This window comes from Saccostrea cucullata, unplaced genomic scaffold, assembly GCF_032062105.1.
Source record: "Saccostrea cucullata isolate Sc308-1 unplaced genomic scaffold, CSIRO_AGI_Scuc_v1 ctg6360, whole genome shotgun sequence".
In the NCBI taxonomy this organism is placed as follows: Eukaryota; Metazoa; Mollusca; class Bivalvia; order Ostreida; family Ostreidae; genus Saccostrea; species Saccostrea cuccullata.
The window spans coordinates 32,081-50,924 of NW_026939784.1; the positions used below are offsets into that span (position 1 = coordinate 32,081).

Consider the following 18,844-nt stretch of genomic DNA (forward strand, 5'->3'; position numbering starts at 1 on the left):
CAACCCCTGAACCCTTTTCTGAAGAATGATGCTTAGACTGTAAGCGATAAGGGATCTAAACAATTTCGCTGACAATATGCAAAAGCTACCACTGGCAGTTTAAAACCTGGGGGAGGAAAATAATTTACAGACAGATACTTTTGAAACGAATACATAATTATCTCACCAGCATGTCATTGTGCAACAAAGTCGTCAGCATTTAATTTGTCCTTTGAACGGGTGAATCGTTTTGAATGGCACTCGAATCGATGAATTTTACACTAAACCAAGCTATCTTCTCAGATAGATCTAACATTATTTACCCGCCGTTTCATCTTAACACCGGAAGTGCGACTTTGTAAATTTGAAATCTCGATCCCGACTCAAATTTGACATCGGAAAGAATTTTTTTTTTTCTGAAAATTCAAAATTCTAAAACTGAAAATAAAATAAATCCTGGCCTTAAATATGTAATTAGATCATTAGCATATTAACCAGGAGCAAAGGATAAGATGTTCAAAGAATTCATGCATTTCACTATATAATCATTAGAGCCCCCCCCCCCCCCAAAAAAAAAACAAGAACCCTTGACCCTGGGGCAATAAAATTCATAATTTTCATAGAGGCACTCTTGTTCATCATAACTATGTACTTAGTTGGTTTATTTAATACCCTGGAGCTGAGAAGAAGATTTTCAAACAAGTAATGTATTTTCACTATATAATCAATAGAGCCCCGCCCTAACACCAGAACCCCTGACCCCGGGGCCATAAAATTCACAATTTTGGTAGAGGTACTCTTGCTCATCATAACTATGTACTTAGTTGGTGTATTTAATACCCAGGAGCTGAGGAGATTTTCTAATTTGTATATTTTATCCTCCTCTCAACCATTAATAGTCACCTCTACAGGCGATAAACTAGCTTGACTTGAATTCTCTAAGCCTAAGGGATTGCAGAAAATTCTCATTCAGTTGAGTTTATCGCTTGTAGAGACAACTAAAAAGGGTTGGAAGGAAGATAAAACATTCAGATTTATTTAAAATGTCTCCAGATTATCGAGGGAAAGGTAGAAGATTTACCAATGCTGGAGATTGCTGCAATTCCCCTAATCAGTGTGAAAAAAATCATGCGCTGTAGTTTGCATTATGGGATCTGTGGCGTAATGGTCAAGGACAACTATAGAAAACTATAATGCTACAGTTCTGCAGCTAGTGATATAGATGTATGTCTAATTCTAGATTCATTTAATATTGTGAACTAAACCTTGGCTAAAATTACAATTTCATTGATAAGTTAATTTACAGGGATGAAATCTTCATACTATAAAGGGAACTACCAACAAATTCTACGAATATTGATCTACCATTAAATCTAATCATTCCAAAGTATACTGTGATACATAAACAACATAAACAACATACCCTTAGCGTTACTGAAGACTTTCTCGCGTTCGTCGAGGTGTGAAAATTCTAGCCCCGTGACAGGAAGTGATCGGATGCTGTCCGTCTCGCCGTCCTCCGAGTCTGTCTGCTGACCCTGAGTCTGGCGAAATTTACGTGGAGAGATCGCAGTCACTGGTCGTATCTCTCCAAACCTTCTGAGATTTTCTGTTAAATTACAGTCGATAATACTTGGAACGTTAAACAAATAAAAGATCACCCAAGTCTGTACTTTTAGACATGATAGATATATTTCACAATTTGCCAAGAAGTTATTGAGTATTTAATAAGCAACACATGACTTGTCCTATAATAACATGATCAGATATTTTGGTTTTTTTCCCCAACAATTACTATTTTATCCTTTAATCACAGAGAGAGAGAGAATAGTTAAGAGAGGGATACCTTCAGTTTAACTGTTTGTGTTCATCACTAAATTTGATGTTGAGTTTATGAAGCCCCCCTAATGTGAAGACAAAAACTAAGCAACAGTCCTACCAATATTTTGAAAAAATACACATATATTTAAAATGATTTCAGCTCAAAAACAATTAACAATTTTAGTCCATTGACAAATAAAATTTTACCCTAAAGAAATGTAATTTCTCTCTGGTCCATGATACTGAGCACGAAATAAATTTGTTAAAAAGTGATCCGCAAGTCAATTAATAAGGAGGATCGTACACAGTAAATCAGTGTACAATATACCCCCCTGTCAGACACGGGGTTTACTGGTGAAGTCAGTGTCAACACATTAACATAGAAATGTTGTTTGATTTCACACCAAATCACAAAGAACCATCTCAGTTAAAGGGAACATTAAGAAGAAAATAAAGAAAACACTCTCCAGCTTATAGTACTATACATGTACATAGAGGCATCTTAATGTTATACACAGGGTACCTGACATAAACAAACTCAAAGTAGTTTAAATTCACTTGTTAGTTAGGAGTTAAAGGAACCACTATGGAGAAAGGATGCTCATTTCCTTTAAAAAAATCTCAAAGTACATACAGAATCCAGAAATTCAGGCAAAAATAAAATTTTTCTCTGAGGATTTTAGTTTCACATTGTTAAGTAATTTGAACTTCAAAAGCTGGTGCACTGACTTGAATTAAGTAAACTGGTCACCAGCTAAGCAACTAAATTCAAGAGTTAGGTCTTTTATTATTTTCAAAAAAAGAAAAAAAAATTCATTGCCAATATCAGTGGTATTTCAGATTTAAATTCCGATTTCATGAAAACCACTTAGTCCCTTGTTCACGACAGCCTGGCATTAAAGATGTTTTAAATCAACTAAATGGAAAACATCATACCCTTGTCTTCATTCAAATGACATGATAGGAATTCAATTTACATACCAGCTAGATATCTGACCTTTTTAAGGTACATTAACCCTCTGCTCACTCATATGAAATTTTTTTTAACTTTTTATGATTTTCCAGAGGAAATGTATATGCTGAATAAAAATAACAAACAATTATAGCATGGCTTGCGGGGCAAAATTTGACCAAAAAAAATACTTCAACTTGGCAAATTTATATAGGAATAATAGACATTTGTGTCATTAAGAGTTATCTCTCTTATCAGAGTATCAAAGTACCTTAATTAAACAACATAATCTTCTTCAGAGTGATTCCTGAATTTAAAGGGGAACTCTGAATTTTCATTTTATATTTAAACCAAAAGGTTCCTGACCATTTCAGATTGTAGAAATGAATTCATAAAAGAAACAAAGATAATGCTGATTTTAAAAGTAAAGTTTAACTTACGTGCCTTGTATGTAAATTGATTCCCTATCAGAAAATCAGAAATTAAACCAGGCTTTATTCAAAGAAATGTCTAAGACATGTAGAATAAGAAATGTTAAGATCATATGTATATGTGGGGAGGTTCTTTTAAATGAAGAATTTGATTTCAAATTCATTTACTTTTTGTTAAAGACAGTGTAAACAGAGAATTAATTTCCTGGAATATTGTTAATAACTTCTAAAATTTTTGTCTTCTCTAAATCCTGACATATAAAACAAGTAGAAAGGCATAGATCCTTTCATATAAAATCTTACTCCATTTGATAATAGACAGTTACTGTAGTCTTAACAATTTTTAGCCAGCCTCTTGAAACACATTTCTATCAGATCATCTCATCATCAAAAGAAATTGATTCACAATAAAAACTCGAAATTGGCGAAGCCCGCTTTGCATAAATTATCCCATCTTTCTGATATCGTTGATGTCCCTGGCATACTCTACTAACTAGACAGTGATTCCTTATATTTCCATTTCACTATATAATCAATAGAGCCCCACCCTAACACCAGAACCCCTGAACCTCAGGCCATAAAATTCACAATTTTGGTAGAGACACTCTTGCTCATCATAACTATTTACAAAGTTAATACCCAGGAGCAGAAAAGACTTTCAAAGAATCAATGTATTTTCACTATATTATCAAAAGAGCCCCGCCCTAACACCAGAACCCCTGACCCTAGGGCCATAATATCCACAATTTTGGTAGAGGATCTCTCTTGTTCATCATAACTATGTACAAAGTTATTTTATTTAATACCCAGAAGCAGTGAAGAAGATTTTCAAAGAATTAAAGCATTTTTACTATAAAATCAATAGAGCCCCACCCTAAAACCAAAACCCTCCATGGGCCAGCACATAAAGTTGTGACGCATGTCAATGGACGAAAACAGATAGCAGTATAGGTCACCTGAGTGACTCTCATCAACATTTAACTTCATATGAAGTTTGATGAAAATATCTTAATTTCTTTGAAAATGAGCTTTAAACTGAGCTAAACGCAAAGTGTGACGCCGGGGGAAGGACAGAAGATGGACATAACTAACACTTTATGCCCCCACCATACATAAGAACCATTCTTAGCAATCCACAATTTGATACCTATCCTTTTATGCTTCACTTCTGCTTAAGGACAAAACTAATTCCATGGCTGGAAATATTTTAAGCCAAAGTTCAAGTGTTATTAATCTCAAGTCTGTATCAGAAAATTTCATCGAAAGCAATTTCATCGAGTCCATAATACATGCAGGAAACGAAATTGATAACTGGAGTTATATTGGGTAAGTAGGAAATTTAACATTTTGACAGAATTTGATTTGGTAAGAAAGTTTCTATAATTCCTAAACATATTTAAATGAGATACGTCTACAATATTATATTCACTTGTCAAATTAAAATCGTCGGTGTCTGAGCTTGACCCCCCAATACTTATCCTGAGGAAGCTCCTTGTCTATCCACATCTGTGACTTGACACTAGTCTCATCAATAGAAAGGAATATACGCCACTGATAATGGACTCTATTAGAAGCTCACAAACGTAGGTTTTCATGACAAGAATTTATCATTCTAAAAACAATTCCTAAATCATCTGAATCAGTGTAATCATGCAGTGTAAATTGTAGACAGTAAAATTGGTTTTAACTTTTTACACCACTGAATTTAAAACATGATATATACCCTAAACACTTTTACTTAGTTATAAATTTAAAAAAAAAATGAATGATTTAGTTGAGTTGAAAAATAACTGATTTAGTTGAGGAAGTATTTTTTTTTTACTTTATGATTGATGAATGTAAAAGTTATTAATTATGATAATTACATTATACATTTACAAAAGTGAAACATTAATTGTACAAGAATATAAATTCCACATTAATCATTCTCAGAACTGAAGGCATACAACACATATCAGAGTCTGTGTTTGTGGGACTGTGTTGTAAAGTGGGGACATCACAACTGGTGGCCATGAGGAGAGATGTGATGGACATCAGGGAGATGGTGGTAAATCAAGTGAAAACAAGTGAGGAGCTCAGTGAGATGGTGAGTGGGAGTTATGGAGAAGGACTCAGACTTAAAGGATCAGATATAGACTTTATGTACTGGCCAAATGATCACCGTGTGATCTGGGATTTATCTCAGTCTCAGTATTACAACACACACAGACAAACACTGATCCTCTGTGACTGTTCTGATAGTCCACCAGGATTTACTTTGTTATATTTACTGTCATCAAGCATGTATAGAGAAATCCAGAGAGTGTGTGTTAGAATGAATAACAGATATTACGTATCTAGTTCTAAATACAGACAGATCACTTTATCTGAGGTATCATCACCTTATAATTACCTTACTCCACATGGACCCTGTGCCAGTGGGGCAACTGGAACACAAGAATATGATCATGCCTACTGTTTTGTCAGTGACCTTTGGCCTCCCTCTGCCTCCCTATGGATAGACAGATGTCACTCATGGCCCCAGCCTCATTTTGTTGATGATATCGTGAAAAATGGATGTCACTTTGTAGCAATTGGACATAAGCTAGGAAATCATGAAGATCATGAATGGAGAATTTCTTTCTCCCGAGCAGAACAAAAACTTGTGTATGTAATGAATCACTGTCAATTCTTAACTTACAGCTTACTTAAATTGATCTTAACAGAAATAATTAACAATGGAGTAGGTGATGATGATAAATTACTGTGCTCCTATCACATGAAGACGGCAGTTTTCTGGTTGATTCAACAAAATACAATACCTCACTGGTGTCCACAAAATTTCCTGGAGGGTTTCTGGGTCTGTTTTAAACTCATCCTCAAATGGGTGTATGAGGGGGTCTGTCCTAACTTTTTTATTCCAGGCAACAACATGTTTCTGAGTAAAATTCATGGCGTCAAACAACATCAATTATTTATAAGACTGTCAGAGTTGTATGAAAAGGATTTAGCATTCCTGCTACATAGTCCCTCCATTAGATCTTGTATTATAGATGTCCTCTATGACCCCAGAAACTCCATCTATACAGATGATCATACTCTGATTTCTGAGGTTGAGTTTGTTAAAAATGTATTTGATGAAATACTACGTCAATGCTTAATACCAAGGCAACTGGACATACAAAGCTGCATTAGATATTTACATACAATAGAACAGATGATAGGTTCACCCCTCCTGACACAGTATCAAGTCCTCAGATTACAGAACATGATCGCTAGTGTCCTTCAGTACACTGCTTTTATATTACACATGGAAACTTACACACCTGACAACAAACTTAGTTATAGAGCTGACAAAATGTCCTGTCACATGCTAAAATTAGCAGCCAAGTTTGGTTTTATCACAGACATGCTGTACATAGACATGTATTATTACAAGACACATAGATACATGAAAGCTTTATCTGTTATAGAGATGATCAAGGTCAAGTTATCACAGCCTTATGTGATGTATATGGATAATGTAGATACAGAGAGGTATACTGAGGCTGTAGGGGGACAGTCCTGGTCTACAAAGATGAGACAGGCTGTAGCAGGGGTTATCATACTTATCAATAGAATCCATTACATCACTGAACTGATACCTGAACAACAGTCTGCTCTACAGAATCATGAAGATGTATTATGTATACCACCCTTGGTACTGTTATACATGCTAGAGATCTTGTGCTACAGACATGTAGACACAATGGAAGCACAAATAGCTTTAGGTGATCTACAAACCCTAGTTCACTATGATCAGGGACAGCTTATACATTTACTTCTTAGAGACATATCATGGCAGATTCTTGGGATCTGTCAACAGGTGACAGGGAACCTCCAGGCTGCTCTATACTCATACCAACAATCTCTCAGACAAGAACCATTCAATAAAATACAAACAGCTACAGAAATGAGAATACAGAGAGTTTGCCAATGGATTTCCTTTATTAATTAAATGTCAGATGATATTTGTAGGAGTTCACAGATAGAGATTATCATGTACATATCCTCTTCTGATTTCATATTTTCTTTTCTGTCTGTTTTATTACATATATTACAAAGCTAATAACTAGTCTATAATAAAATAAAAGAGGCACCACTGCTTATCATAATTACAGTCAAACCTGTATTAAGCAGCCACCTACGTAATCCATTAAAAGTGACCTTTACGTAGAGGTGACCTTTGAATAGAGGTTCATCTTATTAAAGGAATTTATTTAATATACAAAGATGCCAGTTTATTTGTGTTGATTTTATGTATTCCATTAGAAATATCAAGGAAGTTATGTATTGGACATTAGTCATCTCACTTTTAATTTTTTTTTTAATATGCATGACCTCTGTGGATGAATTCAACCTAAATTCAATTAATCCTAGAAAATTAATAAATTTTTTTTATATTGTATCTTACAATGTAAATACATTATTCCCCATAAAAGCAACACTTTTTCTTGTGTAAGAAATGAATATTTTATGCAATGAAGAAAATCAATAAAATATTATTTTACCGAAACTTGATTTGTAAAATTTACTTCTGCACATATATATATTTTTTCAAGGGCATGTACATGGATTTTTGTTTAATAAACAGACAAATCACTGTCAAATGTAGTCTGTTTGCATTGGTGTTAAATAAAGACTATTTATTAATTTTGTATTCACGATCAAATAAAGAATAATTTTTACATGTATTTTTTTTTTATTTTTGTTCATGATCCCGCACGATTTGACCAATTATTTACATTAGTAACAGATACTGGGAATCAACTGACTCCAGCTCAGGTCATGTGATTATCTGTTGTCAATTCAGTGTATAAATAACGGACTAACATTTCAGGAGCAAAACAAAGAATTACCTCTTTAAAAAACATCAGAGATGGGATCAGATGTCATAAATCACTACACTATGAGGTCTTTTTTAAATAAAATATTTTTACCCTAAGCTTCATGCATTAAAGCAGACATTCATTGCTTTAAGTTTCTTTTTCAGCAGGGGTTTGTTAAAATCGTAAATGTGACAATAAAACTTTTTTAATATGAAATTGTGACTGTGGCTTAAAAATTACGAAATTGCAGAATTGTTTATCTTTAAACATTTTGAAACTTCTGATGCCATGTGTCCACTTCTATTAATTGAACTATCACGTTTTTAGTGTCGTCTGACATTTCATTGCCATGGTTTCCTATTTGGTAAACAAGGAAGTAGACAAATAACAAAATCAAACTCACTCAAGAAAATCCGGAAAATTTAATGTCAGTAAGAGTTACTTTCCTTTGTTTATAAAAAAAATGATACGACATTGTTCATCCTTCTACCAATCTAACATTGAAGTTTTGAAGCGGCTATGTTTTTTGTTTCCATTCACCCATTGATGTTGTATACGAAATCTGGTTAAAATTTGTTCAGTAAGTATAGAAAAGAAGCTAAAAATGTTCAAAAGTTTACAAACGATGTACGACAGACAACGACAGACAAAAAAAAGACAAAAAGTCACTTGACTAAACTCAGTTGACCAAAAAATGTGCAATTTACAAGATTTCTTGCCCACTGTTTAGGATAATTTCAATTTTATATTTTGGTAAATCATTTAGTTTTTACTCCTCTACTTCCAGACACATTCCTAAACTAATTTGTATATTTTATCCTCCTCTCAACCATTAATTAAATAGTCCCCTCTACAGGCGATAAACTAGCTTGACTTGAATGCTCTAAGGGATTGCAGAAAATTCTAATTCAATCGAGTTTATTGCTTGTAGAGACGACTTAAAAGGGTTGGGAGGTGTATAAAACATACAGATTTATTTAGAATGTGTCTAGAATTATGGAGGGAAAGGTAGAAGATTTACCAATACTGGAGATTGCTGAAATTCTCCCAAACAGTGCGGAAAAAATCGAGCGCCATAGTTTGCATTACGGGATATGTAACCTTATGGTCAAAAAGACAACTATATAAAACCATAACGCTGCAGTTCTGCAGCTAGTGATATAGATGTATGTCTAATTCTGGATTCATTTTATATTGTGGACTAAAGCTTGGATAAAATTACAATTTCATTGAAAAGTTAATTTACAGGGAGGAAATCTTCATACTATATAGAGAACTAAAGCAAGTTAAATATGATGGGTAAAATTTTAAAACCGGGGAATCATTAAATTTCATGGAGGCTAGTTTTGTTCTTAAAGATTTAATTTCCAGGATTAATTCATTTGTATCTGCAAAACTTTAACAAGAGGGCCAAGAGCCTTGAATCGCTCTTCTGATAAATTGTACAACCTATCACTTGTATTTGAAGCCTCTAACCCTAAGTATCCTATTAAAGACCCAAGTTGCATCACCTGACAAAGTTTGATGATTCTTAGCCAATTAGAACTACTTTTTGGTCTACATTCTTGGAAATCACAACAGTGTTTTTTTCTGTACTTTGGGACTGGGGGCTTGGGCCCTTAGAATTGGGAATTTCAGCGTCAATTTGGCTAAATTGGGAATCTCCAAGAAAACCCAGTCACTTAAAAAGCATTGTCAAAAAGCATTGTTTTGTCTTTGTTTTAATAAATCAAGACTATTCGTGGTATGAGTTATCTATAATTACTTGCATCAAGAACAATAGTGGTATGAATTATCTAATTATGAAGAAATCCAACATGGCTGAACAACAAAACCTGCTTGAACTTCACTGAAAAACATGCAATAAACAAACTGAATTTGATCAAATATTTTGTAAGTTTTTCTTGGGGAAAACTTCCACGATATTTTGGGAAAAAACAGGCATATTTTCAATTGGGACTGGGGCCGAATTTCTGCCCCAAATCGGTCCTAAAAAAATCACTGCACAAAATGCATCAAGTGACAAAGTTTGATTATTCTAAGCCAATAAATACCTACGATACTTAAATATAGCCATAAAATGTCGAAAGAAGGTCATCGTGACCTACATTTTAGTCGACATTTTTCAGAGTCCCAAGTTGCATCTGCTTACTAAGTTTGATAATTCTAACCCAATAAATACCTGAGATATTCAAAAGTAGGTCACTGTGACCTACTCTTTGGTCAACATTCTCAGAAAACCCAAGATGCATCAACTGACAAAGTATGATGATTCTTAACCAATAAGTACCAGAGATACTTAAATATAGCCATAAAATGTCGAAATTAGGGCATTGTGACCTACATTTTGGTTGACATTTTTTAGAGTCTCAAGATGCATCTGCTGACCAAGTTTGATAATTCTAAGCCAATAAATACCTGAGATATTCAAAAGTAGGTCACCATGACCTACTTGTAGGTTGACATTCTCCGAAAATCCAAGATGCATCAACTGACAAAGTATGATGATTCTAAATCGATAAGTACTAGAGTTACATAAATATAGCCAAAATGTCAAAAAGTAGGTCACGGTGACCTACTTTTTGGTCGACATTCTCCGAAAAACCCAGGATGCATCAACTGACAAAGTTTGATGATTCTAAGCCAATAAGTACCGGAGATACTTAAATATAGCCATAAAATGTCGAAAGTAGGTCACTGTGACCTAATTTTTGGTCGTCAGTATCCGAAAACCCAAGATGCATCAACTTACAAAGTTTGATGATTCTAAGCCAATAAATACCTAAGATACTTAAATAAAGCCATAAAATGTCGAAAGTAGGTCACTGTGACCTACATTTTGGTCAACATTTTTCAGAGTCCCAAGATGCATCTCCTGACCAAGTTTGATGATCATAGGTTTGAAGGAAATCAAAATATGTCTTTTAAACAATTTGAAAACAAATGCCTGCAAAATTCTAAAAGTAGGTCACAGTGACCTACATTTTCTTAAATATGTTTTAAGGTGCCATGATGCAGCAACTTACAAGATTTTATGATTCTAACCCTTTCAGTGCCTGAAATAATAGGATTAAATGTTTTGAAAAGGATAAGTCATAAAGTTCAAAAAGTAGGTCACGGTGACCTACTTTTAAGTTGACGTTGTTCAAGGTCCCAAGATGCATCAACTGACTAAGTTTGATGATCATAGACCTTAAAGTATCCAAAATATGCCTTTAAATCAATTTGAAAACAAATGCCCGCAAAATTTAAAAAGTAGGTCACCGTGACCTACTTTTGAGTTAACATGATGTGAAGTCATATGATGCATCAACTTACAAGATTTGGTGATCCTAGTCCTTATAGTAAGCAAAATATGAACATTTTTATTAATTGTAAATTTAGGTCAACTTTAAAGTGACCTTGAGACCACTCCCTTAGCCCTAGGGTCATGCCTCGAACAATTTTAAATCTTCAACATATCCTGATCCTTGTATGTAAGTTTGGTGAAAATCTGCCTGGTGGTTCTGGAGAAGAAGATTTTTTATCAACCAGTACTTTTTGTTTTGTTTTCCTGATTATATCCCCTTGATTCAGGGTCCCAACCCTTATTTTAGTATAAATGGTAGCCCTTGGGCCATGGATACCCTGTGACCAATTTTACACTGATTGACCAAGGGGTTCTTGAGTTATGGCCCATATGTATAAAAGTTAACGCACATCGCACACCGCACGATGCACACCGCACAAATGGCCATAGCATTAGCTCTTTGAGCCTTTGGCTCAGAAGAGCTAAAAATCCAGTTTATCTTTTCAAGGACAGGAGGTACCAACAAATTCTACGAATATTGATCTACCATTAAATCTAATCATTCCAAAGTATATTCTGATACATAAACAACATACCCTTCGCGTTACTGAGGACTTTCTCGCGTTCGTCGAGATGTGAGAATTCTAGCCCAGTGACAGGAAGTGATCGGATGCTGTCCGTCTCACCGTCTTCTGAGTCCGTCTGCTGACCCTGAGTCTGGCGAGATTTACGTGGAGATCCCAGTCGCTGGTCGTGTCTCTCCAAACCTTCCGAGATTTTCTGTTTAATTACAGTAGATACAACTTGGATGTAAAACAATAAAAGATCACCCATGTCTGAACTTTTAGACATGATAGATATATTTCAAAATTTGCCAAGAAGTTATGGAGTATTTAATTAGCAACACATAACTTGTCCTACAATAACATGATCAGATTTCTTTTTTTTTCCACAAATACAGTTTTATCCTTTAATCACAGAGTAAAGAAAACGAACAGTATTCAATCTCAAAGAGAGAGAGAGATACAGTGGAGCCTCATTTATCCGGACGTTTTGGTTCCTAGTCAGTTTGTCCGGATATGTTAAGCGTCCGGATACCTGAATCACCAGTTATACAAGACAGAATTACATTTAAAAATTCAATCCAGATGAAAAATCTGAAGCATCCGGATATCTGAAGGTCCACTGTACATCAACCCCACAGTAACCAGACAGCACTAATGGTAGAGTACTTGAATATTTAATTTGGAGGCCTGGGTTCAAATCCCTTTCTTGTTTGTCAGATTTTTCTCTTTGTTGTTTATATAAGGGAAAAATCTCCTCCCTCTTACTTATTCTCTCTTTCTTTTCATTCATCCTCCCTTTAACCTCCCCCCTCCTTTACCTCCTTTATAACTGTTTCTGTTCATCACTAAGTTTGTTGTTGAGTTTATGAAGCCCCCCTTCATACCCCCCACCCATTTATGATACATTACTTTCAGTAACTGTCTTTGTTCCAAAGTCTATTGTTGAGTTTAAGAAGTCCCCCCAACCTTACTTTCAGTTACTGTATTCTTCACTCTTTTTGGGGGGATGAGTTTATGAAACCCCCTCCTTTAATCCCCCTTCCCCCCTTTATCAATAAATCTCAGTCTGGCTTGTCAGATTTTTCTCTTTTTTGTTTATTGGAAAAATCTCGTTCCTCTTACTTGTTCTTTCTTTCTTTTCATTCCTCCTCCCCTTATATTACCCCCTTACCTTCAGTGTTTGTTTATGTTCCTCACTCAATCATATTTTTGGTGAGTTTATTGAGTTTATAGAGCACCCCTTTATTACACCTTCATTTAGAACCCCCCCTTTATCTTCAATAACTGTTTTTGACCCCCTTCCCCCTTTTCTACCCCCCTCCCCATTCTTACCTTCAGTAACTGTTTATACTCCTCACTCAGTTTTTTGTTGCGTTTATGAAGAAGGTTAGACTTGGCAATCTCAGAACCTGTATCAATCAAAGTGAAAGTGAAAGTAAGAATTCATTTATATATATACCTCATGTCTTACCCACTTCTCTATTTTTTTACCACTATAAATTGTTAATTGAAATAAAGATATTAAGGACTGTGATATTTCAAAATAAAAAAAAAATAAATTTCTAATAATTAATAATGAAAATAATTCAAAGGACCAGGTTCCTGTAATACTGTTTAACATAAACTTTAAGAAAAAATTAGAATAATGAAGCCTTAAAAACAGAGATAAGTTAAAAATAGAACTGAGAAATAAAAGCAGCAAAAAGCTAAAAAAAAAAAAAAAAAAAAGACTTTTTATGTACTTTTAAATCCTTATTAACAAAATTTGTGAATATATCAGTGCATTTTAGACTAAGATTATTATGCTTTAAGGCTAAATTTTGAATAATTTTCTAAAAATATTAACTAAAATTAAAGTGCAGAAATTTTAATGTTTATAATATCTTTATATATACATATCGTAGGTATAGCACTTGGTTATTGGTGCATTTTTTATAAGAAAATATTTATGATAGTTACAAGAATGCATGCAGTTAAAATCTGACCCCTTGCCCCGGACAGTACATATTAAAACAATCATATAAGGCTGTAATTATCCAGCAATCTCAATTTGTTGAATGAAATATATTAACTTAAGGTCAAACAAAAAAAAAATTTGATGTCTCCAAATCAGAAAACTAATTTCTTTGTTGCATTGAAAAAAAAAATTCCAACATCTAACTAAATACTTAAAGTCTTTTTAAACTAAAATCATTGATAAATCCTTAGATTTTGATTCTGAACACACACATATTAATTAATTGGCATGTATTGATTAGTTTAATCATTTGCACAGCCATAAGTCTGAGAAATAAACACACAGTAACTGTGGTCTGAGATTGTTTAGACTGTGGATTGATTTCACAGCGATTTTCATGCAATATTAATACAGCCTTCTGTTTGCCTTACACAATTTTCCAATAGTCCACACAAAAAATAACAACACATCGGGGGGATTTATACAGGTAATCTGGTTTATTGTATGTCTTGTAATGGTTCGGGCCGTGGATACCACCCTCGGGTAGGTCAGTCGGTAGAGCACCAGACTCATGATTCAAGGGTCCTGGGTTCGATTCCTGTCCAACCAAACAATTTTACTATTTTCTCCTTTCCTTTTACACATATGATTTCAGAGAGAAAAACATAGTGGTCTCTGTATTTTCTTCTTAGCAAAAGTTTAACACAGCTCTTACATTTGCAAAAATGTGAGACTGTAATCATATATACATTACTGATTAGAAGAAAGAGCATTGAGTTTGCTCAGGCAGTCTGACTCTAAATAATTGATTTATTGATTGATTGTATGTTGTTTAACGTCTCTCTCGAGAATTTTTCAATCATATGGAGACGCCACCACTTGCCGGTGGAGGGCTACCTAAATAATTGAAATCTATCACTTTGATTGACCATCTTCACTTGCTTTACAGGTTAATTAAGTGATCTTCTCTGCAATTGGTGAATGTGAGAGAATCCTAAAAATTAAGTTCAAGAAATGTGGATTTTAAACTGTAATCATCCGTCTTAAATATTTCTTAAATATACAGACCAGGAAAGAATACATGTGTTCTTGGGTTTTTTTTTCGTTTTTTTCTCTACACTGAACTATGACGTACGTTTCTGTATGTGTACTTGGGTTTTGTTTCTTTTTTTCTGTACACTGAATTATGACGTACGTTTCTTTATGTGTTCTTGGGTTTTGTTTGATTTTTTCTCTACACTGAATTATGCCGTACCTTTCTGTATGTGTTCTTGGGTTTTGTTTCGTTTTATTTCTCTACACTGAATTATGGCGTACGTTTCTTTATGTGTTCTTGGGTTTTGTTTCGTTTTATTTCTTTACACTGAATTATGACGTACGTTTCTGTATGTGTTCTTGGGTTTTGTTTGTTTTTATCCCTACACTGAATTATGCCGTATGTTTCTTTATGTGTTCTTGGGTTTTGTTTCGTTTTATTTCTCTACACTGAATTATGGCGTACGTTTCTTTATGTGTTCTTGGGTTTTGTTTCGTTTTATTTCTCTACACTGAATTATGACGTACGTTTCTGTATGTGTTCTTGGGTTTTGTTTGTTTTTATCCCTACACTGAATTATGACGTACGTTTCTGTATGTGTTCTTGGGTTTTGTTTGTTTTTATCCCTACACTGAATTATGACGTACGTTTCTGTATGTGTTCTTGGGTTTTGTTTGGTTTTTTATCTACACTGAATTATGACGTACGTTTCTGTATGTGTACTTGGGTTTTGTTTCGTTTTATTTCTCTACACTGAATTATGCCGTATGTTTCTTTATGTGTTCTTGGGTTTTGTTTCGTTTTTATTCTCTACACTGAATTATGACGCACGTTTTTGTATAAGTTCACAATGAAGAATTGGCTTCCTTATAAAAAGAAAAAAAAACAAAGAAAATTGTGAATTATAAGAAATTTAAAGAAAGAATTTGAAAAGAGAAGAAGATAAAAGATCTCTTGTTCTTTTAAATCTGCATAAAAAGGATGTTTAATAAATCTCTCTTTACTGAAATTCTGATGTTTTCATTTGTTTGTAACATACTGATTGATTTTTTATTGTCTCATAATTGTAATTTTATTTATTGTATATATGCATTGTATATGTGTTTTTAAAGAAGGCCCCGAGGAAGACTAGTGTTCGCACTAATCGGGTTACCTTCTCTAAATAAAGTATTATTATTATTATTATTATTAAAATGGATGTCACTTTGTAGCAATTGGACATAAGCTAGGAAATCATGAAGATCATGAATGGAGAATTTCTTTCTCTCAAGCAGAACAAAAACTTGTGTTTGTAATGAATCACTGTCAATTTTTAACTTATGGCTTACTTTAATTGATCTTAACAGAAATAATTAACGATGGAGTAGGTTCTAATGATAAATTACTGTGCTCTCCTATCACATGAAGACGGCAGTTTTCTGGGTGATTCAACAAAATACAATACCTCACTGGTGTCTACAAAATCTCCTGTGGGGTTTCTGGGTCTGTTTTAAACTCATCCTCAAATGCGTGTATGAGGGGGTCTGTCCTAACTTTTTTCATTCCAGGCAACAACATGTTTCTGAGTAAAATTCATGGCATCAAACAACATCAATTATTTATAAGATTATCAAAGTTGTATGAAAAGGGTTTAGCATTCCTGCTACATAGTCCCTCCATTATATTTTGTATTATAGATGTCCTATATAACCCCAGAAACTCCATTTGCACAAATGATTTCTGAGTATATGTTTGATAGAAATCTATTTGGTGAAATACTACGTCTTATTATAATACTAAGGAAATTGGACACACAAATCTGCATTAGATATCTACATACAATAGAACAGATCAAAGGTTCACCCTTCCTGACACAGTATCAAGTCATTATGCTTCAGAACATGACTACTAGTGTCCTTAAGTATACTGCTTTTATATAACACATGGAAACTTACACATCTGACAAAAAACTGAGTTATAGAGCTGACAAAATGTCCTGTCACATGCTGAAATTAGCAGCCAGGTTTGGTTGTATTACAGACATGATGTACATAGGCTTGTATTATTACCAGACACTGAGATACACGGAAGCTTTATCTATTATAGAGATGATCAAGGTCAAGTTAGCACAGCCATATGTGATGTATATGCATAATGTAGATACACAGATGTATATCGAGGCTGTAGGGGGGCAGTCCTGGTCTACAAAGATGAGTCAGGCTGTAGCACGGGTTATCACACTTGACAATATAATCCATTAAATCAGTGAACTGATACTAGAACAACAGTCTGCTAGAGTACAGGAACATTGGTGCTTTTTATTTGTACCACCATTGGTACTGTTATACATGCTTGAGATTTTGTGCTACAGACATGTAGACACAATGCGAGCACAAACAGCTCTAATTGATCTACAGACCGTAGTTCACTATGATCAGGGACAGATTATACGTTTACATCCCTTGGATAAAGGTTCTGAGCTACTGCAAAGTTTGACGGAAGGACAGAAGACGGACATAACAAACATTCTATGCCCCGGCCATATTCATGTAGGGATATAAAAGCCATTCTTTGCTATCCACAATTTTATACCTAATAGTATCCTATATTTGCTATACATTTAAGGACAAAACTAATTCCATAGCTGGAAATATTTTAAGCCAAAGTTCAAGTGTTACTAATTTCAAGTCTATATCAGGAATTTTTTTTGAAAACAACAGGAGTCCAAATACATGCAGGAAACGATATTGACAACTTGAGTTATATTGGGTAAGCAGGAAATTCAACTTTTTGACGGAATTTGATTTAGTAAGAAAGTTCCCAAATTTCCTAAGCATAGTTAACTGAGATATGTCGACAATATTATATTCACTTGTCAAATTAGAATTGTAGTTGTCTGAGCTTGACCCCCAATACCTATTGAGAGGAAGCTCCTTGTCTATCCACATTTTGCACCCCAGGTTAAATCTGTGACTTCACACTAGCCTACATATCAGCAGAAAGGAATGTACGCTGAAGAAAATGGACTTCATTAGAAGCTCACAAACTTAAGTTTTAAAGGTCATAGGAAACGATGCCTTACACCATAATTTCACTGTTTAAACCCAAAGCTACATATGTAAGAATGTTAAATTAAGAATAGTTCTATTTTCTGGCCTTTGTTCTGCTGTGAAATTAATACAAAAAGTATTCCACTTGTTGCTTTTATTACCTGCTTTTCGTTCTTGATTTTGTGGTTTTATGACGTCACAAAGGCCCACGGATGCAAATGGATCATGGGACATAATGTAAATCTATTTTATCAAGTTAATCATATTTTTTTGTGGATATAAACGCGTGTCTGTGTTCAGATGAGTTATATGATTTCGCAGTTCCTATATTTCAGTTTGAATTAGTTGATAAGAAATAACGGCAACCGAAGACTTGTTTTTTCTTCAGAGGATGACCCTGATGAATATCCTAGAACAATCAGACTAATTACTCTTTGTTAATCAAATCTTCAGAAATAATTGAGTACCATTTTCTTTATTTAGTACAAAATCAAGAGGATTTCATCGTGTTTTGATGAAAAAATATTAACTGTCCTTTTTAAATCAAGAATAATCACGAAATGAAACAAGAATAGAATGATGTATAAAGATTAACATATATCAACTTACAGCAGAAATTTGATTAGGCCTATAGAAATATAAAAGAATTTTTAACAAGTATGTACGGAATATCCCTCATGTATACTCCAAAAATTAACATTGGGTACCAGTGGTATTGAAATCCGTGATAAGCGTTTACCACTTAAAATGTCAGCATGTTTCAAGTTTCGTATTCTCTGATCTGAAAGACACATATTGCTGCATTATTGATACAGCAGTAGATAGTATTCTCGTACAGAAAGACAGTACATCATTACTAGTAATAATAATAAGAAATTAAATTTAAGCTCAAAGCAACCGAGATTCTTACAATAGAATCACATTGATAGGTACTACT

The 18,844-nt window shown here is 34.0% G+C and overlaps 2 protein-coding genes across 2 annotated transcripts; one reads left to right on the top strand and one right to left on the bottom strand.

The window, feature by feature from the left end:
* Window positions 1–864: 864 nt before the first annotated feature.
* Window positions 865–18,141, bottom strand: LOC134253979 (uncharacterized). The gene is made up of 5 exons (XM_062736555.1): window positions 18,069–18,141; window positions 13,218–13,294; window positions 11,916–12,099; window positions 1,403–1,588; window positions 865–923 (listed from the first exon to the last, which is right to left on the bottom strand). The coding sequence occupies exons 1-5, from the start codon at window positions 18,139–18,141 to the stop codon at window positions 865–867; spliced, it is 579 nt and encodes a 192-aa protein (XP_062592539.1).
* Window positions 4,551–7,369, top strand: LOC134253974 (uncharacterized). The gene is made up of 2 exons (XM_062736550.1): window positions 4,551–4,766; window positions 5,116–7,369. Exons 1-2 carry the CDS (start codon window positions 4,741–4,743, stop codon window positions 7,157–7,159), a joined length of 2,070 nt encoding a protein of 689 aa, XP_062592534.1. The 5' UTR covers window positions 4,551–4,740; the 3' UTR covers window positions 7,160–7,369.
* Window positions 18,142–18,844: the final 703 nt, after the last annotated feature.